The sequence below is a fragment of the Paroedura picta genome, chromosome 3, assembly GCF_049243985.1.
Source record: "Paroedura picta isolate Pp20150507F chromosome 3, Ppicta_v3.0, whole genome shotgun sequence".
Lineage (NCBI taxonomy): Eukaryota > Metazoa > Chordata > Lepidosauria > Squamata > Gekkonidae > Paroedura > Paroedura picta.
Genome location: NC_135371.1, coordinates 588,712 through 613,885, shown reverse-complemented (window position 1 = coordinate 613,885; position 25,174 = coordinate 588,712). Strand labels below are relative to the sequence as shown.

The 25,174-nt window shown below is 56.9% G+C and overlaps 2 protein-coding genes across 2 annotated transcripts in view; one reads left to right on the top strand and one right to left on the bottom strand.

Annotated features, from left to right (window-relative positions):
• Nucleotides 1-2,290: 2,290 nt before the first annotated feature.
• On the bottom strand, nt 2,291-13,628 carry PSMB9 (proteasome 20S subunit beta 9). Its single transcript, XM_077330667.1, has 6 exons — nt 13,281-13,628; nt 11,228-11,295; nt 10,314-10,445; nt 6,242-6,371; nt 3,853-3,994; nt 2,291-2,470 (listed from the first exon to the last, which is right to left on the bottom strand). The coding sequence occupies exons 1-6, from the start codon at nt 13,602-13,604 to the stop codon at nt 2,343-2,345; spliced, it is 924 nt and encodes a 307-aa protein (XP_077186782.1). The 5' UTR covers nt 13,605-13,628; the 3' UTR covers nt 2,291-2,342.
• A 1,428-nt stretch (nt 13,629-15,056) lies between these two features.
• The window catches only part of LOC143833794 (uncharacterized), a 32,878-nt gene continuing 22,760 nt past the window's right edge, over nt 15,057-25,174 (top strand). Inside the window, exons 1-13 of the mRNA XM_077330019.1 lie at nt 15,057-16,046; nt 16,409-16,523; nt 16,631-16,761; nt 17,487-17,692; nt 19,475-19,672; nt 20,113-20,241; nt 20,578-20,766; nt 21,000-21,173; nt 22,224-22,383; nt 22,765-22,901; nt 23,216-23,481; nt 23,923-23,943; nt 24,347-24,470. Coding sequence (XP_077186134.1) covers nt 15,518-16,046; nt 16,409-16,523; nt 16,631-16,761; nt 17,487-17,692; nt 19,475-19,672; nt 20,113-20,241; nt 20,578-20,766; nt 21,000-21,173; nt 22,224-22,383; nt 22,765-22,901; nt 23,216-23,481; nt 23,923-23,943; nt 24,347-24,470 — 2,379 coding nt within the window. The 5' untranslated portion in view covers nt 15,057-15,517. The remainder of the gene's footprint in view (nt 16,047-16,408; nt 16,524-16,630; nt 16,762-17,486; nt 17,693-19,474; nt 19,673-20,112; nt 20,242-20,577; nt 20,767-20,999; nt 21,174-22,223; nt 22,384-22,764; nt 22,902-23,215; nt 23,482-23,922; nt 23,944-24,346; nt 24,471-25,174) is intronic.

Sequence of the window (25,174 nt, the reverse complement as noted above, 5' to 3'; positions counted from 1 at the left end):
TAGCAAGGGCCCTGCTCTGGCTCTGGGCCCCACAAATCCTTAAACTGGGCCTGACTCCCTCCCTGCCGCACAAGTGGTGGGAAAGAAGCCAGTCTTCCAAAGCCCCCTTTAAACTCCGTGATTCATCTCAAGGGCCAGGACCCTTTCTCCTGGGGGGCTGTTCTGGTAATAATGGGAGGGGGGCTTGCAGCCTCTCCTGCACTGGGGGAGGTGAGCAGAATTTGCACCCAAGGCAGAGTCTGCAGTGCTTTTCTGGGGGGGGGAGCTGTGGGGCGTCTCTGTCTAAAGCCATTTGAAGCCCCCCTCCCCCTTTAACACCTGTGTGAATGCTCTTCTGTGTTGACCAGGCCTTGGCTCACAGTTCCAGGGGAAGAGTCAGAGAGGTTCACAGTAGGAGTAGCAGCACTGGAGTACTTTTGCTCCTTTGTGTTGTTGTTATGTGCGAAGTCGTGTCCGACCCAGCGTGACCCCATGGACAATGACCCTCCAGGCCTTCCTGTCCTCTACCATTCCCCGGAGTCCATTTAAGTTTGCACCGACTGCTTCAGTGACTCCATCCAGCCACCTCACCCTCTGTCGTCCCCTTCTTCTTTTGCCCTCGATCGCTCCCAGCATTAGGCTCTTCTCCAGGGAGCTCCTTTGTAGCAGCCCCCAAACTGTGACAGGAGTGCATGAAACAGGAGCCTGGTCCACTCTAGCCCCTAGAAGACAAAGTATCACCACCCCAGGTGGAGTCTTCACTCTATACTAGCCAAGCTGCGTGTCTCCAGATGTCCATGGACTACAATTACCATGAGCCCCTGGTCACTGTAGTCCATGGACATCTGGAGACACAGAGTTTGGCCACACCTGCTCTTTACATTAGCGATCCCCAACCTGTGGGCTGCGGACCATGTGGTCCTTTGACTAATTGGAGGTGGGCCCTGAAGGATGCCTTCTCCCCCCCCGGCCCTTTACTTCACCCCCCCCCCCCGGCCCTTTACAACACACTTTGGGTGTCCTTGTCTCCCATCACTCCCAGATGGGACTATCTCATTGCAGAGAAACAAGCTCAGGGTTCCCATTGATTTGTCATTGTCATGTGTTAAAATTTCCATGAAAATAAAATGTTCCTTATGTTCATTGTTGTGGCGTGTCTGTATCTTATTTTGAAGGGAAGTTTAAACATTACCATAGCGACCAGAGTCAGAGAGCGTTAGGGCAGTGGTTGAGAGTAGAGGAGTACACTACCCCCCACCCCCACTGGGCCTCAGTAAAATTGTCAAGCGTTGAGTGGTCCCCGGTGATAAAAAGGTAGGGGGCCACTGCTCTACATGACTAAGAGCTGCTGGTGGACGTCTGCCCCATAAGTGCATCCCATCTTTCCCAACAGCATGATAACAGGCTGAAGATGGCCTCCCCGCTCCCATTTGTGAATCACCCCACAAATACCTGCGATACCTTTAAAAAGCTCCACACCCTAAAGTATGCAGTGGACTCCCCCAGACTGCAGAGCCCCAGATGCAAGGGGCTGCTCACTGCAAAGGAAACGACTCTGCCCCCCCCCCTCCACTCAGCGTCTGGTTTCAGCACTGCTGGTGCCAAATCGGGGTGTCCCTAGAAGGGGGTCCCCACCTTGGTGTTTGTGGTTTTTCTGTGTTTCCACAGGCCTCCCCCACATCAGTTCTATTTTCTTTGCCCCAGTTTCCCCCTGGTAGCCATTACCCCCATGCCCCATAGAAGAGAATTTTCACTGGTGGGTTTTGGGGGTAAATCTTGTGAGCTGATTTATTGCCCTTCACAGACCTTGACAGCTGCCTTAATCCAATCTCAGCTGCAATTACCTCAGCTGCCTTGTGGATCTGGACTCTCATGGATCTGGACTCTCGCTAGCCCTTCCTGGGAAGGGGGGGGGGCCTTGGGTGGAAGTGTCCACAGCTCTGCTTCCCAACCACATTCTGCACAATCACACCACTTCTGGCGTTCTCAAAGCCTGAATGATGTTTCTGGGGGTTCTCAAAGGTAAACTAGGCTGCCCTAACCAGTATACCTGGTTACTGTCCCTCTTAAGAGCCCCTGGAATTATTTGATAAAAATTGGGGGGGGGGAGCAAGAAGAGAGAAGATCAGAGAGGCCCCCTCGTGAACTTCCCAGGAGCTCTCAGCAGGGTCTCTAAGAGAAAACCACAGAATCCTTTTTTGTTCAGACGCAGCTTGTTGACGAACCCTCAGGAAGAAGGCCGGAAGGTTTGCCCTCTGAAGGGGCTCTGGAGACGGGCAAAGACCCCCCATCCGGAGGTGCACACAGGGACTGCCCCACTTGTCATGTTTATTGGCTTGAGCGAGAGGGGAGGGGGATCCACTTCACTGGTCATAGAACTGGGGCAGGGCGTCTCCCAGCATGACCTCTTCCTTGACTCCGGCCTCCGTGATGGTGGCCAGGTAGATGACGCCCCCGCTGGATCCGTCCCGGGACATGGCCAGGGCAATCGCTGGAAGGGGAGGAGAAGGGGTTAAAATCCGCCTAGACCCAGCAGTGGGGCTTGGGTGGGGGAGAGAAAAGGCCTTCAGCAAAGATTCTGGAATCAAAAGCCACCCACACACATTGCAAGGGAGCACAGCGAATTCACAGCACTGTAGCCATGTTGCATCTCTGAAACATTTTCGGCTTAGTCTGGCAGCGTCAGGATCCAGAGGGGAGCTGGGCATCTTCTCCAGACTGCAGGGATCCAAATCACGGATGGGCAGGAACCACAAAAGACAGTTGAGGATTGGTTCGTGGCTCCTGGCTAAACTACAAGTCCAAGCTACAAACCAAACTGGGAGGTTCAGTGCAAACCGAACTGGTTTGGGGTTTAGCAAAGCTGGAGTCCAGGGGAACCTTTAAGACTGACAAAGATAAGCTTTCCTTTCCCCGGAGACCTGGAATAAAACTCTGTTGGGCTTCAAGGGGCCCCTGGACTCAAGCTCTGCTCTGCTGCTTCAGACCAACACAGCTGCCCATCTGAATCTGGTTTGTGTTTCCCGGCAAACCCCACTGAAACGGACCTAAACGGGCTTTGCAGAAATCAGGAAAGCACTGAGCCTGGGGGGGGGGGGGCACTGCTTCCTGCTCTGTCCACAAACCACCACAAACAGCTTAAAAGTTTGTGGAAGATGGTGAGGGGAGACCTGACACGAAATTTGTTTTGCAAACCACCAACTGGTAACATTTGCTCCATGATCCAGTTCGTGTCCCTCCCTAGTCAGTGTCCCTGGAGAAAAAGGCAGCTTTGGGAGGTGGGCTACATGACACCAGATCTCACTGAGGACACTCCCCTCCCCAAACCCCGCCCCCCCAGATTCTCCATCTTGGATGGGGGCAGGGTTCAAAAGAAAGGCAGGCAGACCTGTTGTACAAGGATTAATGTCTCCCAAACCATCCAGGTCTGAAAGGGTTGGCAGAGTTTCAATATGAAAAGGAGAAGCCCAGCACCAGCTGCTTACGGAATAAACAGCTTTATTGAGGAGAGAGAGAAGTTTGTAAAGAGGCGAGGAGAGAGAGAGAGAGAGAGAGTCCTAACTGACTAACTGTTCTAGAGACAATCTAAGAGGAAGGGTGCTCTCACAGGAGGAGGTCTCCAGAGGAGCCAATCAGGGCACAGGAGGAGTTAATGGGGAAAATACCAGAAAGTTCCTAATATAAGTACGCTAACTATAGGTCTCCTCTGCTGTTCCCTCTAGGATAGTCCCCATATGCTTTTCGAATTATATACACAACAGATCTTGTGGATTCCGACAAAGAGGAAGGATCCTGGCTTCCCAGCATGGAATCTGACACCCCACCCCCCAAACCTGCCTCTTTCCCTTCCTCCCTCCCTTGCTGGACATTTACCATTTTTGGTGAACTGACGGCATTCCTCCCGGGTCATTCCTGGTCTGTAGGCAGAGTCAACGTAGCCGTAAATGAAGGTGCTGCCTGATCCCCCGATGGCGAAGGGCTGCCGGGTCAGCATCCCCCCCATTGTCCCATAAACCTGTGGGGGCGGAAGGGACCAGAGCAGGGGAGAGAGCGGTCAGGCCGGGACAGAGTGGAAAACCCACGCGGAGAGGAAGGCTCTCTGACGCAACGGGTGAGCTGCATCCCCCAAGCGTTCTCCTGGTGGGGAGGGTGAAGACCGAGGATGCAGGCTTGTCGCACCTGCCGTGTCGTATTGGCTCTTCCCCCAAGGAGCATTCAGATCAAGTATTCAGAATCTACTTGGGGTCCTCGTCCCCAAAGGAGTAAAACTGGCCTCGACCAGCAACAGGGCCCCCTCAGCTCCGGCCCCCCCTGGTGGAACCCGCTGCTGAAGGAGAGCAGAGCCCTGCAGTACCGACAACAATTCCAGGGGGCCTGCAAGGCAGAGCTCTTCCGCCAGGCCTACAGTTGAGGCCCTGAGTCAACCTTTGAAATCTTCTGTCTTCCCTGTCCAAAATCCATCTAATCAATCCCCCTGGGGGGGCCTATATTCTATGAGCCCCCCCCCCTTGTCCAGGAGCAGGCAGCTTCAAGTAATTTAATTTTAACTTTAATTTTATTATTAAATGTGTTAAATGTACTAAATGCATTGTTAAATATATTAAAATTAAGAAAGTTATTATTAAATATGTATATTTAGGTTTGCTGGAAGGGTGAAATAAAAATCTAAATAAATAAATAGAGATGAGTGATTGTCAGGGGGCCTTCTTAATTACGCAGCTTGTGGACCACGAGAAGGAAAGAAGGGTGACCACAGGCTCTGTTGGTGGCTGAGCATAGAATCATAGAATCACAGAATCATAGAGTTGGAAGAGGCCATACAGGCCATCTAGTCCAACCCCCTGCTCAACGCAGGATCAGCCCTAAGCATCCTAAAGCATCCAAGAAAAGTGTGTATCCAGCCTTTGCTTGAAGACTGCCAGTGAGGGGGAGCTCACCACCTCCTTAGGCAGCCTATTCCACTGCTGAACTACTCTGACTGTGAAAAACGTTTTCCTGATATCTAGCCTATATCGTTGTACTTGAAGTTTAAACCCATTACTGCGTGTCCTCTCCTCTGCAGCAAGCAGAAACAGCATCCTGCCCTCCTCCAAGTGACAACCTTTCAAATAGAATCATAGAATCATAGAATCATAGAGTTGGAAGGGGCCATTCAGGCCATCTAGTCCAACCCCCTGCTCAATGCAGGATCAGCATCAAGCATCCTAAAGCATCCAAGAAAAGTGTGTATCCAACCTTTGCTTGAAGACTGCCAGGGAGGGGGAGCTCACCACCTCCTTAGGCAGCCTATTCCACTGCTGAACTACTCTGACAGCGAAAAACTTTTTCCTGATATCTAGCCTATACCGTTGTGCACTGCTCACTGACCCTGCGTGTGGACCACAAGCTGCATGAGTGTGGTGGTCCCCTTAGGTCTTGGGGTTTTGTGCTGACGCATCCTGACGCACAAAGGGAAGTTGTCCGTTGCTTCCAAAGTTTCTTGTGCAGCAAGAGGAAGAGGAAGAACGCCAGCTGTGCTCTGCTAAGACCTCACGGAGACTGGCTCTGGGGCTACAGGCCCCATGAATCCTAAATCTCTCAGCAAAGGGAGCTGGTGGGGTGTAATGTTAGGGTCAGATTAGGATCTCAGAGACCCAGATTTGAATCCCCAACTCTGCCACTCTGGGTGACCCTGGGCCAGTCCAGTTATCGCAGCCTAACCTACCTCACAGGGTCGTTGTGAGGGCAGACTGTAGAAGGGTGTAAGCTGCCTTGAGTCCCCACTGGGGAGAAAGTTGAAGCAAGCAAATGAACAAATCCTTGGGGTGACCTGATTGGGTGGCCTTCCAGTCTCTGCAAAGACCTGCTAGGTTGGGGGGAGGTGGGACTGCGTGCAAACAAGCCATGTGTGTGAGATAATAATAATAATTATTATTATTAATAATAATAATTAATAATAATAATTATTATTATCACTGGCAGTCTTCAAGCAAAGGTTGTATACACACTTTTCTTGGATGCTTTAGGATGCTTAGGGCTGATCCTGCGTTGAGCAGGGGGTTGGATTAGATGGCCTGTATGGCCCCTTCCAACTCTATGATTCTATGGTTCTATGATTCTAATAATAATTGTTGTTGTTGTTATGGGATGGGATTTATAGAACGCCCCTCCCCAGAGGCTTGGGGCAGTGACAGACAACGCAAAACCCAGAAGGGGTGGGGTGGGAGGCCCCCTTGCCCAGCCCCTCCCCACCTGGCATCACCCTCCCCCCCCCCCGATTCACCTGCCCTCCTCGCTTGGGGTCCCATCCGGCCACCATGAGGTGGGCAGAGAGCTCCTCCTTGTATTTGTAGCTGATGTTCCTCACCACGGTGGCCGCGGCCAGGACCAGAGGTGTCGCGTCCATGTTGAGGCTGCCGGGAGGGAGACAGACAGCTAAATCCGGCATTCAGACATTCAACCCCCAGTGACAGAAAACAAGTCTTCAAAAAACAAACAAACAAACAAAGCCCGTGCTCTCCTGTGAAGCACCCACCAGACGCAAGAGAGCTTCTCCCCTGTTCGTGTGCGCAGGGCCAGACGCAGAGGCAGGGGTGTTTCCCTCACATGTGGGCTCCTGTCCTCCTGGTCGTTGTCGGCCTGCCTAGACTTCTGCCAGAACAAAGTCTGAGATATGACTGCCCAACACGGCTGCCCACCTGTAGTTGTGGGTGTCCTGCATGGTGCAGGGGGTTGGACTAGATGACCCCGGAGGTCCCTTCCCACTCTGGGTCTCTAGGATCCTATACTTGGTCCTGGAAGGAGTGGGTGTGCACACAGAGGCTGTCCCTTGAATGAAGCTTGTCTGGTCTCAAAGGTCCCCCTGCTGCACCTGGGCTTTGTTCTGCTGCTTCTTGCCTACCTGGATCTAGCCTCCTGCCAGGCAGGCCTCTGGTCTCCCTCTGGCAAAAGACTCTCCCTTCTCATTTTCCCTCCTGCAAGCAGGGAAAAGGAGATGGGCGCAGACTAGGGTTGCCATCCTCCAGGTGGGGCCTGAATTACCACTGATCTTCAGACGACAGAGCTCAGTTCCCCTAGGGGGAAATGGCTGCTCAGGTGTCGGGGGGGGGGGCTTCATGCATTACGTGCCCTGCTGAGATCTCTCTCGCCTGCGTGGGTTTCAAAGCAGACCCACAATATGAAGCGAATCCGCTTCCCCAGGCACTCTCCAAAGGGCACCTGGGGCTGGTCACTCCCAGGACGCTGGAAAGCAAGTAGAATGTGTTTTCGTGGACAACTTCTCCACCTTCGGGGAGATTTCTCTCGGAGGAGGGGCCTTCTTGGCGGCAGCCTCAGGGGGTTTCCAGCCGCCCTGACGCTCCCTGACCTGCTTCCGGCCGTACCTGGGCAAACCGCTTGGCGGTTGAGCCGCCTTTTCGGGGAAATCAGCCCAGAGAGGAGAATCGGCCATGGCCACGGGGGGCACCAGGGGGCGCTCTTGCCTCGGCCAACTTCGCCCAGGGTGAGATTCTCTGCCAGGGAACAAAAATTATATCCCACAAAGACGGATTCCAGTGGGTGGCCGTGTGGGTCTGAAGCAGCACAACAAGAATTGAGTCCAGTCGGGCACCTTGAAGACCGTGTGGGAGATTTATTCAAGGCGGGAGCTTGAGGAAGAGTGCAGGCACTCAAAAGCTCACGCCTTGAATAACTCTTCGTTGGCCTTCGAGGTGCCCAGTTGGACTCAGTTTTTGTTATATCCCACAAAGTTCCCTGGGACTGAGCAGGTCTGTCTGGCGGTTGGAGGGTTTCAGGGCTTTCTTGGGGTTCTCCCAAACGGGTTTTGATCTGGTTCTGTGGTGTTGGTGCCTGCGCTTTATCCTTTCGGTATGTGAAACCTAAAACACAAAATATTCAAAACATGTTTCCCTTCAGAAGTGGAAGTGGCTTGAAGGAGCCCAGTCAAGGGAGATTGCCCCAGGAGTCAAAACTCCCCTTGTCAGACCCTGGCTCTGGGCAGCCTCTCCCCGGGGAGCCCTCGCTGGCCTCAAAGGTGCGGTGGGGTTGCAGCCGGCCTAGGAAGACCCCAGCCAAGGGGAGAAGCAGAGGTGGTTGGCCGTGGCCATCCTCTGCAGAGTCATTCCCCTTAGAAGCACCGATCCTGCTTAGAGGGCACCGGTTGCCAAAGGACCATAAGGGAGCCCTTCTGAGGCCTTTAGCGGGTGCCCAGTCTGCAGAAACCAGCAGGAGACTGTGGGGTTGTGGGGGGGGTGTTTTGTACTAGCACTAGCAGCCTTTCGATGTCTGCAGGTCACCTGGACACAGGAGCACAGGAGCACAGGAGGTGGCAACCCTCATCCAAGCCAGGAGCTCCATGCTTTACACTGGGGGTGGCCACATTGTGGCTCTCCAGTAGTCCATAGACTACAATTCCCGCGAGCTCATTCCCAGGGGCTCATGGGAATTGTAGACCATGGACATCTGGAGAGCCACAGTCTGGCCCCCCTGCTTCATGCAGTTTGGGTGAGGGGTTATTTCTGGCTTATTTCTCTCCCTGGACAATGATGGGAGAGGAGATGGATGGAAGGTTTTAAAATGGGTCCGAATCCATCGGCCTCGGATTGAAGGGGAGAGCTTTGCCCTGCCTCTTCTAGAAAATAACCCGCTGGTCTTTCTCTCTTTTGGAAGACAAACAGATTACCCTGCCTGGTGGCGAAACGTGTGGGAGATTTTGGGAAATTTAATGAAGAAAAAGTATTTTTTACTGTGTTGCCCCACTGGCCTTGGCCCTGTGTTTTAATCTCCAGCTAAATGAGCGCCAGGGAGAGATCTGGTTTATTCCGCACTTTGGATGAAGCGTCTCTGACTTCAGGGGACCCTCTCGGTCTGCCAAGGCCAAAGGCTCCAGAGAGAACTGTCCAGCTCTGAGGCAACAGGTGACTTGTTGATTTATTTATTTGATACGGTTATTGGTTTCCCTTTGTAGTCTGCCTTGAGACCAGAAAAGAATTGTTCCTGTCCCTTAACGCCTTTGCCCCCAGGATGCCACTCTGTCCTGTCTGAATCTGGGCCGTGGCTCAGTGGCAGAGCGCCTGCTGAAGGACCCAGGTTCAACCCCCGGCCTCTCCACTTTAAAAGGATCAAATAACGGGGTGTGAAAGAACCGCTGGAGAGCAGCTGCCAATCTGCGTAGACCCAGCTGACTCTGGTGGGCCCCGGTCCATGCAGGAGACGGCAGCTCCACGTGTCCCTCATGCGCTTCCATGCACAGGGCTTGGAGCTGTACGGCCAACGTGCACAAGACAGGCCTGCTTCGGAAAGTTCATACCCCCCCCCAATCTTTTTTGGTGTCTAAGACGCTTGACTCAAACCCGCCTTCCCTAACGCCTCAGCTGCCTGTTCATGCTCGGTCTGGCCACACCGCTAAGCCCTGTGGCTGCCTCCTGCCTTCCTGTGCTCCCCGCAGAGTGCCTAGAGCAGGGGTAGTCAAACTGTGGCCCTCCAGATGTCCATGGACTACAATTCCCAGGAGCCCTTGCCAGCATTCGCTGGCGAATGCTGGCAAGGGCTCCTGGGAATTGTAGTCCATGGACATCTGGAGGGCCACAGTTTGACTACCCCTGGCCTAGAGCTTCGCTCTGGTCTCACTTCACCTTTTGCCCTGACTTTGCAAAACGACCTCCCCGCCCTTCTCTCTGAAGTCATCCTCAGGGGCCACTTCGTGCTTTAGTGGAAGACGGTTTGTGCCCATGGAGGCTTCTGCCCGAGTTAACTGGTTCTACTTTAAGGCTGGGTTCCTCAGCGCAGTGCCCAGGGGCACCATGGCATCCCCTGGACACCTTTCTGGGCAGGGTGGGGGTGGAGTGGGAGGGGCTTTCCAGGAAGGGTGGGGGTGGGGGTGGGGGTGGAGTGGGAGGGGCTTTCTCCCTGCAAGGCTCCTGACTGGCTATTGGGAGATTTGCTTTGGCAGCAGCTGCCCCCACTGCACACAGATTTGTGGACTGGCAGTTCCCATTTCCCTGTGACTGAGGACGTGTGCGTGCACCCAGAAGCTCACATCTGGAGTAACGCTTTGTGGATGTTCAAGATGCCCCTGGACTGACACTTTGTTCTGCTGCCTCAGACCAACATGGAGGCCCACCTGCATCTGTGTGACTGACGGGAAGTCGGCAGCCATTTTGTGGCAGCCATTTTGTAGCTGTGCCCCCCCCCCTGCCCCCACACACACTGAGTCAGACTTCGCAAGGTGCCCACGGGCCCGGAAGGGCTGGGGGCCCCTGCTCTGAGGTGTCCCGAGAGGAGCCTGCCCTCCCTGCTGGAATTGGGCCTTCGCCTGGGGCGGCTCTCCGGCCACAGTCCCCCGAGCGCCTCCTGACCTGTGGAGCTCCAGCTGGTAATGCACCGAGTCGGCGATGGCCTGCGCGTCGGCTGCGGATCCGGAGAGCGCGCAGTAGATCCGGTCATGGAGGGGCTCCAGCTTGTTGAAGAAGCGGTTCACCACGGAGTCCCTGGAGAGGAGGCGGGAGACTTGTGCGAACGAGGGAGGGAGGGAGGCAGGGGGGGGGCAGCCAGACTGGGGGCAGAGGGACCCCCACAGTGGAAAGGAACGTCACTCCACGTGTCCTTAAAGAGGGGAATGGGGGAAGGAGAGAGCCCACGGCCTTGAGCCATGGGGGGAAGGCATTGTGGGGGGGGGCCACGGAAGTGTGGGGTTCGTAGCATGTGCTGCATGGATAAACTGGCCCTGGGGGGAGGGAGGGGGGACAGCAGGGCAGAGTTGAAAGTGACACACCCTTCTCCAAAAAAGGCTTGGCAGAAGGGGGGTACTGTCTACAAGGGCCCCCCAAAAGCTGCATCCGGCCTTGTCTTCATTGGCAGAGTTTAAATGTGCATAGAAGTGTAGCTCAGGATGCTTGAAAGAAGAAAATAGTTTTATTGAGGAGAGAAACAAACTTTGTGAGTTTGAGAGGAAAGAGATAGTTCTAACGGTCTAACTGACTGATATTCCAGATGGAAAGAGGGCAAAAAGTGTACTCAAAGGAACAGGATGTTTCCCATGGAGAGAATCAGGATGCAGTTGGGGATTATTTGAAAAATACCAGTTAGTTCCCAATCTAATTATGCTAAGTACACTTCTCCTCCAATGCTCCCTTATTATGCTGTTGGACCATGCCCACGAGATATTGCGTCTCCCAACAGACTCCGTGACCCACCCCGGATGCTGTCAATGCTGCAAAAGACATCCTAGATCTCCCCCCACCCCCGCGTTGGGTGCTGGTTTCATGCTCACCCTGCAGAGACCCGGGAGTCAGACCCTATGACGACCCCTCCGTGAAACTCCACAGCCATGATAGTCGTCTGTAGGAGAGATAATAGGAGGTGGGGGGGGAGAGAGAGAGATGGTCGCTAAGAACGGTCACAGCCCCCTCCCCCAGGCAAGGACCCCCTCTGGGCCACCTCCTCACCCAAACCCTGTATTTGCACGAAAACAATCACTTCAATCACTCAGCTTCGTGGTCGCTGGGATCGGCCCCCCCTACCCACGTTTGCACCCCGAACTCCACCCTCTTGGTATCTGTGGGGATGGCGGTGGCGGTGTTGAAATATGAAAGAGAACAAAGCACCAGGCTGCTTAAAAGAATAAAAAGGTTTTGTTTGTCGGTGGATAGACAAGGAGAGAGAGCGAGAGAGAGCGTCCCACCAGTTTAACTGTCTAACTGTTCTTTGTTCATTCTGGAGGCAAGCAGGGAAGAAATGGCTCAAAGAATCCAGAAGTTTTAGATTGCAGATGTTTTTTATTATCTTAATTTAATTGACTGTGGATGTTTTCATACCATGGATGTTTTAACTGAATTTTTTGCACAATGCCTGGCTGACTATTCCAGCAAAACTTCCCCCTCATCATCTCGCCAGGCACAGGTCACAACACGGTTAGGCTACTGCAGTTTGCTTCATGGGGGACTGCCCTTGGAGACTGCTCAGAAACCTTAGCTGGCCCAAAATACTGTTGCAAGGCTATGAATGATGAACTTTGTCCTCTGACCACAAATCTGCTTTGGCTTCCTGCTTGTTTGTGAGCCTCGGGCAGGGGGAGTCAAACTGCGGCCCTCCAGACGTCCATGGACTACAATTCCCAGGAGCCCCTGCCAGCATTCGCTGGCAATGGAAGGGCAGCACCCTGCCAAAGGAAGCTGCTGGTACACTGAGGCAATTCTCAGAAGTCCTATGCTAGCCCCCTTCCCCTTCTCAGGAGAGGTGGGTGGGGAGTGGCCGGCACGCCCTCTGTGAAGTGAGGCCTCCAGAACTGCATACAGGTGAGGACTGCAGGTGGGGTCTGACCGACGTGGTATCCAGCTGGACTATGACAGCTTAAGATTTCGATGCGATTTATACTTTCCAGAATAATATTTGCAAGGGAAATACAGATTATCATGTGATGAATGTTTGCAGATGGTGGGATGCCGCGGCTTCAGTTTTTCACCTCTAGACGATGCGGCCCAGCAGATCGAACCGTGGAACAGAGAAACGGCCAAATGAAGCTCTGCTTTCACTGTGGGGTCACCCTCTAGTCTGGGGGCCTCAGTTTCCCCCCTGCAGAACAGGGCTCTCAGGGGCTGATCGACTGATGCATGAGAAAGGGGAGTGACCACTGGGGGGCATCCCCCCAGCGCCCCACAGGGCCAAGAGACACATGGCCATTCAGGAATTAATTGATTATATTTCATTGATTATATTTACATGCCGTCCTCCCCTGAGGCTCGGGGAGAAGGGTCCTTGCAGGACGGGGATCTCAGGGGTGCTCTCCCATGTCCTGCCCGGAGGGAGCACAGGACGTCTCTCCACCCTCCGCACAGCCTGGGTGTCCCTGCCCCCTCTTAAGAGCCAGGGAAAGGCCCCTGCTTGACTCCCTCCTGAACCACTTCCTGCCACTGACTGTTTGTATGACAGGAAAGACATTCGAGCCGGACTGGAGCCGTTGCCACGTCGGCCTGAAGCCGCAGCCCCAATGCGGAGTCCAGGGGCCCCTTCACCCTGGGCTGGCCTGGAGCACCTCAAAGGCACCTCAGTCCTCCGCCTTCCCTTTCCATTCCACAGGGGGCGCTTCAATGGAAAACCCTGTTCTGTTTGCTCCCGTCCGTCTTTCCCCGGGTCAAATCAAGGGCCGAAGGGGTTAACGCATCCCATGGCCTCCTCCCCCCAACTCATTCCCACACCCCCCTGCAGGAGCTCTGCAGCCCATTTCGGGGTGACTCTCCCCCCCCTTTCCAAACTGTCCCTCAAGGTTGCTCTTGCAGCCCCACCTGGCCGCTTCCCACACCCACCCTCCCGCCCCCCCCACTCACCCCGGTGCTGATCTTCTGCGCTCTCGCGCCGCTGTCCATGGTGGGTCCGCGTAACCCCCGAGCGCCGACGGGAACCGCTCCGAGAGCGAAAGCGATAGCGGAATTTCGCTCCCGCCAGTACCCGCCGCGGCCACCAGAGGACGCCCTCACGGCTTTACAATCTGGGCGCCACCTGCCGGCTGGAAGGAGGGCTTGCGCTTTAGCCCCCTGATCGAGGCATCCGGGCTGCGCGTCCCAAGCGGCGTCCCCCAAGCGCTCAAATTTCGACGGGACGCAACAACCGGGCCGCCGGCATCGAGTCTGGGCTTGCTTCCAAAATGACATGTCCGTCCCTAAAACAGCGACGGCCAGAGAGCTTCTGAGCACGTGCAAAGTCTTCGATAGCCTGCAAGCCTCAGCAGTGACTCCAACAGATGCAGTGCAGTGAAAGAGAGGGCTGGAGAGACCCAGGTTCAAGTCTCCCTTCAGCCAGGGAAGCTCACCGGGTGACATCAAGCCACTGACATCCAACCTACTTTGCAGGGTTGTTGTGAGGATACTAACAGAGGAAGGCATGGTATCCTCCCTTGAGCGAGAATGCACTAGATATATAAGTAAATAAAACAGGCAAGCAGCCCTGAGGCCACGGAGAGCTTGGAGATTGATAGCCCAGCCTAGCTGGCATTTCTGAGCAGTCTCCAGGGGCAGCCCCAGGTTGGTGACCTTGCAGAAGTCAGATCAGGTGTTCCTCAGGTGCTGTTCTGTAATGGTGGCCAGGTCCTAAGCCATGAAGGAACCCTTCCAAGGGAGGGGGCTGTTGGGGGTGCAGGAATTGACCATGGGGACAGTGAGTTTCATCCCTGCAAAGCCAGAGAGCCAGCAGTGGTCTCTCTGGAAGCAGAGAAGGGGGTCCCTCTGCTTGGGCTGCCTGTGGGGGAATATGCACAATGCATCCTGTGCATTAGGAACGTCCTGATATTTTTCAAGTGATTTCCACCTGTCTCCTGACTGGCTCAGTTGCTGACTTCCTGCTCCTTAGACCCCTTTTCCCTGCTGGCCTCCAGAACTCTTAGCCAGTTAGACTGATAGGACCATCTCTCGCCTCTACAAAGTTATTTCACTTCCCACTGAAGCTCTTTATTCTTTAAGCAGCCTGTAGGCAGTAGAAAAGAGACCTGTAGTCCGGGAGGGCCGTAAAGATCCCTCTGAATGTGGCTGGGGGGGGGGGCTTTCGTGAGTCACGGCTCACTTCTTTGCAGGAGTCCACCTGTCTGATCTGGGTTTATTTCACCAAGTACATTTTTTTAAGAAGCTCTGGACACATCAGTTTTAACCTCACAACAACCATGTAAGGTAGGCCTTGAGAGACAGATTGGCGTCGGGCGACCCACCCATACAGCTGTACTGCAGCTTGGGGCGTCTGACCCTGGGTTTCCCCTGGTCGGAGTTCAACACCCGTCTCCACAGATCTTGCAAGCTCAGCGGGGTCGGCCCTGGGAGGCCTCACGTGTCGCAGGGGGCTAAGCAGAGCCAGGCAGTGGCCAGCCGCCTCTCCGGGGCTCTTGCCTTGAAGCCCTAGCGGGGGGGGGGGGGGGGGCTGGGAAATGCCGGCAAGAATCAATCTGTCACCCTAACTGCCTTGTCTCACCGGTTGAACCCCCGCCTATCACCGGGGCCCGGCCGTCCTGCCAGGGGAAAGCAAGGAGCTTTTGGCGGCGGCTCTCCATCCCCCCCCCCCGCCGCCCACGGCTGCTGTTTCCCCCCCACGTGATTTCTGCTCCCTCCCCCTCGGCCGGCTACTTTCGTTTTCCACTTCCCAGAAGCGGCCGATATTCCTCGAAGCCGGCGGCGGCTGGAAGGGGATTCCCGGGAAAGAGGCGGAGGGGGGCCGCGGAGGCGCGATCGGTCTCCTCCCCCCCCCCCCCCGAGAATGGCATTTGCAGCCCGAAAGGGGGATTTCCCCCGTTTGCCGAGAGGCGCGGTGCGGCGGGTGTCCGCCAGAGGGCGCCCTGCTCGCTCCCTCGGTGCGCTTTAGCGGCGCCTCCGTCTCCGTCCCAAACCGAATCGGCTCCCGTTGGGGAGATTTTCCGCGGCGGAAACCCGGTGGTTGGGGGGCTCGCGAGGGGGAAGGGCGCCACCGCCGCAATTCCGCCTCGGAAGCCCGTCGGGGCTGTGCCTGCTTTTGCAGGTCTCTGTCCTCCTCTGTGTTCCGACGGCTGCACTTCGCGGGGACTTTGCCAAGGGGCCGCTGAGCGGAGATGAAGGGCGGCGTGGCGCTGCCGTGGGCCGGGCTGCTGGTGGCGGCGCCGGTGCTGGACTTCGTGGCCCTCCGCCTGGCCTGGGGGGCGCTGCGGCCGTCCTGGGGGAGCCCCCTGCTGCTCTGCTGGGCCGCCGCCCTGGTGCGCTGCGCGCTGCTGACCCTCTCGGCTCATGCGCTCGGATGCCGCGCAGAAGATGCGCTCCCGGGCGCGCTCCGAGACGCCTTGGGGCCCGCCGCTGCTCTCCTCGGCCTCCTGGCGCCCGCCGGGGCCACCTTGCAATACCTGCTCCGGCCGGCCGGGGGCGCCACGGAGCTGGTGCACAACTGGGCCCGGGCGGATGTTTTGCTCCTGAGCTACCTCGCGGTGGGGCTGGCGGCCCTCCTGTGGCACCACCTGGCGCCCCCTGACCCCGGGGAGGGGGAGCAGCGACCCTCCTCGGCATCCTTGGGCCGCCTCCTCTCCTGCCTGAGTCCCGATGCGCTGCGGTTGGTGGCCATCGCGGGCCTGGTGGTGGCCTCCTCTCTGGGTGAGTGTCCAGGGCCGGCAAGAATTGGCCGGCAAGGAGGGGGGACTGGTGGGCGTCACTTTGGGGGGGTTCCCTAAGCAAGGTTCAGTGGTGGTCAGCCACCCCTCCCCCACATTTACCCAGAGGACCCACCCAATGCTCCCAACACAGGGAATTCGGGGCAGCTCTCTTGATTTCAAAGCTCAGTTGTGTTTCGGGCTGCCACAAGGCCTCGTAGTTGTGAGTTCTGCCGGTTGATAGCAGAGCTCGGTGCCAGCCTGGTAGATCCTTGAAAACACAAAGCCAGCTCCCCCTAAGCCCCCCTTCCCTCCCCAAGACCCCCCCCCCGCCAGAGGCCTGAGGGCTGCCCTGTTCTTCTCCAGGGGAGATGGCTGTCCCGTACTACACGGGGCGCATGACCGACTGGATCTCGACCGAGGCCGGCTCTTCCGCCTTTGAGCGAGCGCTCTGGATGATGTCTCTCCTCACGCTGGGCAGGTAGGGAGAGGATGGGGCAGGTGGGGGCTGGGGGGGGCAGGAGGCAAAGGAAATGGTTGGTGTGTGTGTGGGGGGGGGCTCAGCCTTCTCCTCCTCTCCCCCCGCAGTGCCCTGACTGAGTTCCTCTGCGACTGCCTGTACAACGCCACCATGAACCGGATCCACACCCGCCTCCAGAGCACGGCCTTCAGCTCCGTCCTGCACCAGGAAATCGGCTTCTTCAGCACCAACCGCACAGGTGAAGCCCCGCCCCTCGACTCCCGGGAGACGCCCACTCAGGGGGCGACGGCTGGGGGTTGTTAGTCCCACACTCTGTGGGTCATTCAGGGGCCATCAGGAGATCCACCAGCGGGGCCAGAAGCCCAGAAACCTTCCTCCCACTCTAGCCCCCAAAGGACCTAGGATATGGTGCATCACTGCCTCAAGCATATAGACATAAGAGAAGCCTCCCACAGGGCCAGACCCCCAGAAGCGCCCCCCTGTGGCCCCCCATAAGCACCCAGAAGACAGAGCACGCCTGCCCCAGACGGAGTGTTCCAGCCCTGCCTTGTGGCTAAGAGCTCCTCCTGCGGGGGTGGGGTGGGGGCAGCAGTGCCAGATGGAGAGGGTGGGTCTGCCCCTCAGTGCCAGGGCTTCTGCTGGGCATGCAGAAGGTCCCCCGTTCAACGGGTCTCCTGTTGAAGAGGCCCAGGGGACAGAGGATGTGAGAGACCCTTTTCTGCCTCAGACCCTGGAGAGCCGTAGCCAGAATGGGTAGACCAGACTGGCCTTGATGGGCCGGGGGGGGGGGGGTCTGGTTGAGGGTAAGGCGGATCCATGGACGGATTCCTGAGCCGAGGAGCCCTTTCCACTCCCGCCCTCTTCCTGGGTGCCTCCAAGCCGTCTCCCCTCGTTCTCGTGAGCGGCGTCCTGGACTCCTTCCCCCTTTTCCTCCTCCCCCAACGACTCCCTTCCCCCTTCCAGGAGACGTTGTGTCCCGCATCACCTCGGACACGGACGCCACGAGCGAAGCCCTCTCGGGGGACCTGAGCCTGCTGATGTGGTACCTGGCCCGGGGGGTCTTCCTCTACGCCATGATGCTGTGGGTCTCCGTGCCCCTGGCCTTGGGGGTCACCCTGGGGCTGCCCTTCCTCCTCCTCCTGCCGAAGCTCTTAGGGAAATTCCACCAGGTACGCACGCGCCTCAGGACGCCCTGGGCAGGATTATACGGCCCTCCGTCCCATAAGGGGGGCCAGTCCTGTGCCCCCCCACGGGAGCTTCCCCAGGAGGCTGGGTCTGTGGGGAAAGGGGGTGACGGATGAAGCTCCACGGAGGTCCCTCCATTGTGACCTGGAAATGTTTCCTTTCATGCGGTGCTCCCTGGGGTGACCTGCTGATTTGGGTATTGTCTGGACTCATCCAAACTGAATCGCACATTAGAGTTTGTTGGCTAATTGAGAAAGACCCCCCTGAATGTCTTTAAATCACTCTCCCACAGACCTCAAAGGGGTCTGCGGGGAGGAAGACTCCACCAAATAGAAGAAGAAGAAGGTTGGTTCTTATATGCCGCTTTTCCCTACCCGAAGGAGGCTCAGAGCGGCTTACAGTCATCTTCCCATTCCTCTCCCCACAACAGACACCCTGTGGGGTGGGTGAGGCTGAGAGAGCCCAGATATTACTGCTGGGTCAGAACAGTTTTATCAGTGCCGTGGTGAGCCCAAGGTCACCCAGCTGGCTGCATGTGGGGGAGCGCAGAAGCGAACCTGGCATGCCAGATTAGAAGTCCGCACTCCTAACCGCTATACCAAACTGGCTCCCAGTTTGATTCCCCATTCCTCCTCCACATGCAGCCAGCTAGTCCCAGTTCTCTCGGAACTCTCTTAGCCCCATCTACCTCACAGGGGTACAAGAAACCATTCTTCAAATCTTACTGACATTGAGATTTTGATTCAGGTGTTTCACGACCAGCCAATTCAGCCACTGCCGGACAAGCAGCTAATGTGAGGAGATACCCCTGTCTCTTCAGATCAGCTGTTTGGGAGCATTTAAATGCCTCCACCAGTACCCTGACACAGTTCTCTCAGGGCTCTCTCAACCCCACCTACCTCACAAGATGCCTGTTGTGGGAAGAGGAAAGGAAGGACATTGAAAGCCACTTTGAGACTCCTTCGGGTAGTAAAAAGCAGAGTACAAAAAAGTTTTCCTTTTGCTGCTGCTATAGCTCCTGCAAGGGCACTCTGCATGTTCTCTTCTCTTTTCCTTTTTGTTAATCAAAACACTTCAGGGAGACAGTCTTCAAGGATGGGCCCCAGTCAGTCCTGGCTCCACTTAATGCCCTGGAGCAGTTTTGGTTCCCAGTAGCTACATTTGGTCATCTATGGGGGTGGAGGTTAAGCGTCCGGCCATCAGAGTGCCCTGAGAATTGTCTCCTTTCCATTCCATCTATGGATCAGGGTGCGGCCCTCCCTCTGGCCACACCCTGATTGGGCCTATTCCGTCTCGGACAGGGGAGGACAGTCTCCACCCCCAGGACTGTTTCACAAATATATAAGAACCACGGATAGATAGGGATTAGCTTATCATTCTGCATTCTTTGGCATATTTCTGAGATTCGAAAGTAGAAATATCTTTGCTCCATAGAAGAAAAATAGCAAGCATGCCCAGGAGAAAAAGATGCACCCTGTTGCATTCAGGGAGACTGTAGCGCACAAACCTTAAATTTTACTACCCGAGAGGTAAATAGTTGGAGGCAGAAAAAAGATTTCTTTAGTAAACGAAAGAATTTTTTAAAAACTGAAACACTCTCACAGAGTCACAATAGGTAGGACCTCCAGCATGTTTGGATATTGTTAAACGTATATTCTTGATTAAAGTGTGGTTCCCTCCTTGACCCCTCTGCTGACCCCCCCCCCCACCGTCTCTCTGCCCAGAGGAAAGCGTGTTGCCTCACAGCCTCTCTTTGTCCCCTGCAGAACTTGGCCCGTCAGGTGCAGGAGTCCCTGGCCAAGGCCAGTGAAGTGGCGGTGGAGATCTTCCAGGCCATCTCCACCGTCCGCAGCTTTGCCAACGAGGAGGGAGCTGCCAGGCACTACGAGGAGAAGCTGCAGGAGACTTACAGGCTCAACAAGTGGGAGGCCGCGGCCTACGCCACCTCCCTGTGGACCACCAGCGTAAGCGATGCCACGGATCCCTTTGCTTTTCTGGGCAGGCAACGCAGCACCAGGGCAGGAATTGGGCAAGGGTACCCTCTGCAAGGGTAGGCCTGGTTGGGTGGGTGAGGGGAGGGGAGGCCCTGGGGATCATAAAGCAGGCCTCCCCGACACGGTGCCCAAGGGCCCATGTCACCCACAGACAAGTTTCCTGGTGCCCTCAAAGAGCCATTGATGGACTATACAGATTTCTGCTGCCCCTGCAGCACAAGGATCTTTGCTGAGTGATGGAAGATAACCATTTTGTGGCTGACTCCGCCTCCCACAGCAGCCATTTTGTGGTTGCGTCCTCTGCGCCAGATTCCGAAGGTGTCCACAGGCTCAGAAAGGTTGGAGACCCCAGTCCTGTGAGAAGGGAAAGCGGTTTTCCCAGGCAGCTCCTCTTCCTTCTCCCCCTCCAGATCTCAGGACTGGCGCTCAAAGTGGGGATTCTGTATTACGGGGGCCGCCTGGTCTCACAGGGGGAGGTGAGCAGCGGAGACCTGGTGACCTTTGTCCTCTACGAGGTGCAGTTCTCCGCAGCAGTGGGGGTGAGTTGGGGGCACATGTGGGGTGGGGGTGGGGAGGATGGGAGAAAAGCAGCCCACAGGGTCTCCCACTGTCTGGGGCTGCGATGCTCTGTCTGCTGGGTGCTTGTGGGGCTAGAGTGGGAGGGCTGCTGAAGCTGCTGGGGGCCTCCTGAAGGCCCCTGGGTTTGGCCCACTTTGTGGCATGGAGTGTCGGACTGGATGGGCCATTGGCCTGATCCAACATGGCCTCTTATGTTCTTAGGTGAGTGGACTGGAATAAGAGGGGAGATTGTGTGGGGCCCTTCTTGACTGCTTGTCCTTGAACCTCCCCCTCTGGCTTCTCTCCCCCTCCCCCAGGCCCTCCTCTTTTATTACCCAAATGTGCAAAAAGCTCTTGGATCCTCGGAGAAGATTTTTGAGTACATGGACCGGTCGCCCCAGATCAGCCCCTCAGGGACACTGGCACCCCCCGATCTGCGGGGCCATGTCCTCTTGCAGGACGTCTGGTTCTCGTATCCGGACCGGGAGGATACTCTGGTGCTGAAGGTACCTGGAGGGGGGCTGAGATGGGGGGGGGGCAGAGGCCCCAAGCAAGGGGGTCATGAAGGGCCCGGGAGCATTCCCCTGGAGACGAGAATCAAAGGAGCCTTGTCCACTTTGGGTGAAGAGGGCCTCTGATATCACTGCATGTTCCGGAGAGCGCGGTCTGCCCCTGTCCGGTCGGAGGTCCGGGTTCTGTCCCTGAGTACGAGCCCCCCCGTGCCTTCCCTCCCACGCAGGGGGTGACCCTGGAGCTGCGCCCAGGCACCGTGACTGCCCTGGTTGGCCCCTCGGGGTCTGGGAAGAGCACCCTGGGGGCCCTGCTGGTGCGGTTCTACGACCCGGAGCGAGGACGCGTGATGCTGGACGGGAGAGACCTGCGGGAATATGAGCACGGCTTCCTGCATCGCAAGGTAGGGGCCGTGTCTCTCCCACAGAATTAGGGGTGACGGAGGTCCCCCACCTCCACCTGCAGGACTGATATGATGAGAGACAGGCACCCCTTCAGATTCCCCCTGGGCGGCCCCAGAATTAAATTCTCCTGTCATCTCATTTATATGTTCTGTATAGTCTGCCTTTCTCACCGGGTCCCAAGGGGTGGAACAATCAACAGGATGGAAGGTTTAGTAGTTGTGAATCTCCTGCATTCTTCAGAGGGTTGGACTAGATGACCGCGGAGATCCCTTCCATGATTCTGTCCAGTAGGATTTGAGTTGGCAGAGACCAGACCCAACCTGGAATATGAGGCATAGCTTCAGTATTGGCATGAAATCAGGCTGTGATGGAACAGGTCTGCTCCGGCAAGTGGCAGGATAGAAACCGAAAGAATAAATAAACATCCACCCTTAGAATCACAGACCACCCTTCCCACGCCCAAGGTTTTTCCCTCTCTCTCTCTCTCCTCCCTCCCCGTCCCCCACTTTCCTTCTTCTCAGACCTTAGGCCTTGCCGCTACATCTTTAGGATGCTTAGGGCTAATCCTGCGTTGAGCAGGGGGTTGGACTAGATGGCCTGTATGGCCCCTTCCAGCTCTATGATTCTATTATGATTCTATCTCCCACTTCGCAGCACCTGGCCTCCGTGGGGTCAACTTACGGCCAGGCATGCCCCTGGAGGAATAGCTGCTTGCCAACCACCGGCCTTCCTCCCTTCCCTTTTGCAACACCATGTCCAAGACCGTGGAGGTCTGTGTGGTACAGAGAACAACTGCCAGTATCCAAAGTTTCAAAGTACTCCTTAAAATGAATACGTTTCCAAGCATACTTTTGGAACTGCACAACACTGGGCGAAACACAGTCCTCCCGTCCGTCCGTCCGTCCCTCTCTATGTGCCCTGCCAGATGTTACGTTGTGGATTCCCAAAGCATTTCCATTACCTTGAAGCTTCCAGCAGCTCTCCAGGCCACAGATTCTAGACCTGGTCAAGCTGTGCAGACCCACTCAAGCTTTCCTCCCGCCCTGCAGGTGGCGCTGGTGAGCCAGACCCCGGTGCTGTTTGCGAGGTCCCTGCAGGGGAACATTGCGTATGGACTGGGGGAGAGGAGTCCCGAGGAGGTGAGGCAGGCGGCCCAAAGAGCTGGGGCACACGGATTCATCGAGGGGCTGAGCCACGGCTACAACACAGGTAGAGGTGCCCTCCCAGAGTCACCCTCTCTGTGGTTCCCCAGGTCCAGGGCTTACCCCGAGTCCGTGGCCTCACCAAACGTGGTCCTCCAGCAGACTCAGCTGAGGGACTGTGGTGCAGAAGGCCACAGGTTCAATCCCCTTTAGGATTTCAGTTTGAGTGTTTAAATAGACACAATTTCTTGTCTCTGGGAAATCTCCAGAAGGGGGTGAGGAGACAGAAAGAGAGGATATCTCCTTGGGTCGAATCTGGGAGTGGGTGGTATCCTGGGGGGGGGGGGGGGCTCAGAGTTCAGGAGGGGCCTCGGGGAGGTGCTGAGGCTGAATTGCGCCTGGAAAGAGCATCGAAGGAAGGCCTCTGAAATCGTTCCTCTTCCTGCAGATGCTGGGGAAACGGGGGGCCAGATCTCCGGGGGACAGAGGCAGGTGGTCGCCATTGCTCGGGCTCTGATCCGAGACCCCCAAGTGCTGATCCTGGATGACGCCACCAGCGCCCTTGACACGGAGAGTCAGCTGCAGGTGAGCGAGTTGAGCTCTGGGCAGGGAGCAGGCTGGTCTGGCCACCGTGGAACTCCGTTCGTGCAAAATGTCTGAGGATCAGATGCATTTTTGTTTTATCCCCATCCTACCCCCACCCCAAGGCACTGGCAAACCGCCCCGTATTGAGTCTGCCATGAAAACGCTGGAGGGCGTCACCCCAAGGGTCAGACATGACTCTGTGCTTGCCCAGGGGATTCCTGGTAGATTTGATTGTTTTGGGTGGAGTTTCCGCCCTCCTCTCTGTGTTTTGGGGGTGGGACCAATTGTGACCCAGGCGTCCTTTTCTCCTTCAGGTGGAGGAGGAACTCTACGAGGGGCCGGATCGTGCCAGGCGGGCCGTGCTGCTGATCTCCCACCGCCTACGCACAGTGGAACGGGCCGACCGCATCCTGGTGCTGGAAGAGGGGCAGATCCGAGAGGAGGGGACCCACACGCAACTCTTGAGGAAGAGGGGTGCCTACTGGCAGCTGCTGCAGACCCAGCAGAACGGGGCAGAAGGGCAGCGCCAGCCGGCTGCAGAGTGGGCGTCCGTGGCAGAGGCCCTCTCACCTTCCCCCTAGTCGTGGCTGAGTCTCCCCCTGGACTTGTGGGGCTGTCTGAAGGCCCCCCTGGCTTTCCTCACTGCCCCCAGTCAGGGATGGGACCTGCAGGGCAAGAGTTTTTTTATGGTTTTTGAGGGGGTTCTGGGCTCCAAAGACGGACTCCTTGGCCTCAGGCACTGGGGTGGGGACATGGGACCTGCGGTGGGGCAGGGTGTGGTGAGTTGGGGAGAGGAATCCCAAATCCCAGCATCTGAAAATACACTCTGGAAAACCAGGGAAAGGACAACTGCTCCAGCACCTCCGAATTTTGTGTGTTGGAAGAAAGCACACACACCCCTTCTCCCAAGGAAGAACTTCCTTTGCTGGGAGCTCTTTCCTTTGGTACTCCTGAAAATAAAAATGGCTTGGTGCTTGAGATTCCCTTGTCTCTTTTGTACTTTGCTCCCCCCGCCCCCAAGTCGCCCCCCACCCCCACGCTGGTATCGCTCCCTTTGCAGGAGTTCTGCCAGCCTGCCTGAAAAATGACAGAATCCTAGAAGTGGAGTGGCCGTGCAGACCATCCAGTCCCACCCCCTGCTCTGGGCAGGATCACCCTAAAGCACTGAGGACAAGTCCAGCCGCTGCTTGAAGACGGCCAGTGAGGGGGAGCTCCCCACCTCCTGAGGCTGCCCCTTCCACTGCTGAACTACTCTGACTCTGCCATTCCCCCCCCCACAATGTCTAACCAGTACCGTTCTACACGTAGTTTAAGGCCATCCCTGTGGGTTCCCCCCTCTGCTGCCACCAGGAACCTTTCCCTGCCCTCCTCCAGGGGACAACCTTGCAAGCGTGCCCATCCTGTCTCCTCTCAGGCTCCCCCTGGCCCCTCCGCCTTTCCCCCAGGGCTGGGTCCCCAGGCTCCCCCGGGCCCTCCTCCTCCTCGCTCTCCGCTGCCCCGTCCTTTGGGCGTGAGGCCCCGAGAGAGGCCCCCGGGTGCGGACTGACCAACGTCGTGTCCTGCAGGGCTGTGACTTGGGGCCGGGATGTGCTGCCTCTGTTGGTCCACCTGAGACGGGGTTCGCCCCTTTTTGCTGCTGCTGCTGCTGCAGCCCTGGGGGCTCCTACTCAGCCGAGCGACTCCCTCTCTGCCCCCCCCCCCAAGTTCCCCGCTTCCCCTCCCGGGCGTCTCTGTGCCCCTCCCCGTCTTGCCCAGATGGCGTCAGGGTGCTGCAGCTGGGGGCTGCCTTGCCACCGGCAGGGGATTGCGGGGGGGGGGGGGGGGACAGGAGCCTAGGCGGAGGTCTGTGCCTGGCAGCCCATTCGGCCGCTCATTCCCCCTGGAGCCCCCGGGAGCGGGGGGGGGGGTTCCCCTTTGGCTGGCCTAAACGCAGGAAGCTGGGCTGGGGGGGGGAGTTGCCAACCCACGAAGCAGGAGCGTTGCTCGGGAAAGTTGGGCCGAGTTCCGAGAAGAGGGGAAACATGTCAGGAGGGGGGGGGCTAGGGAGGGCTTCCCCCCCCCATTCGCGTGGCGGGTTTGCTCGCGGTGCGCAGCGCCCGGGCTTTCGGGAAAGGTGTGCTCTCCAGCGGCCAATGGCCCAGGAGGACACGCCGCGCATCATCAGTTGCCAGGGAGAATCCGAGGCGGCAGGCTGGCGCGGCCGGGGAGTCCCTGTGCGCACGTGACTTCCTCGCGGGCAGCGCCCCCTGGTGGTGGAGAGGAGCCCCACAGGG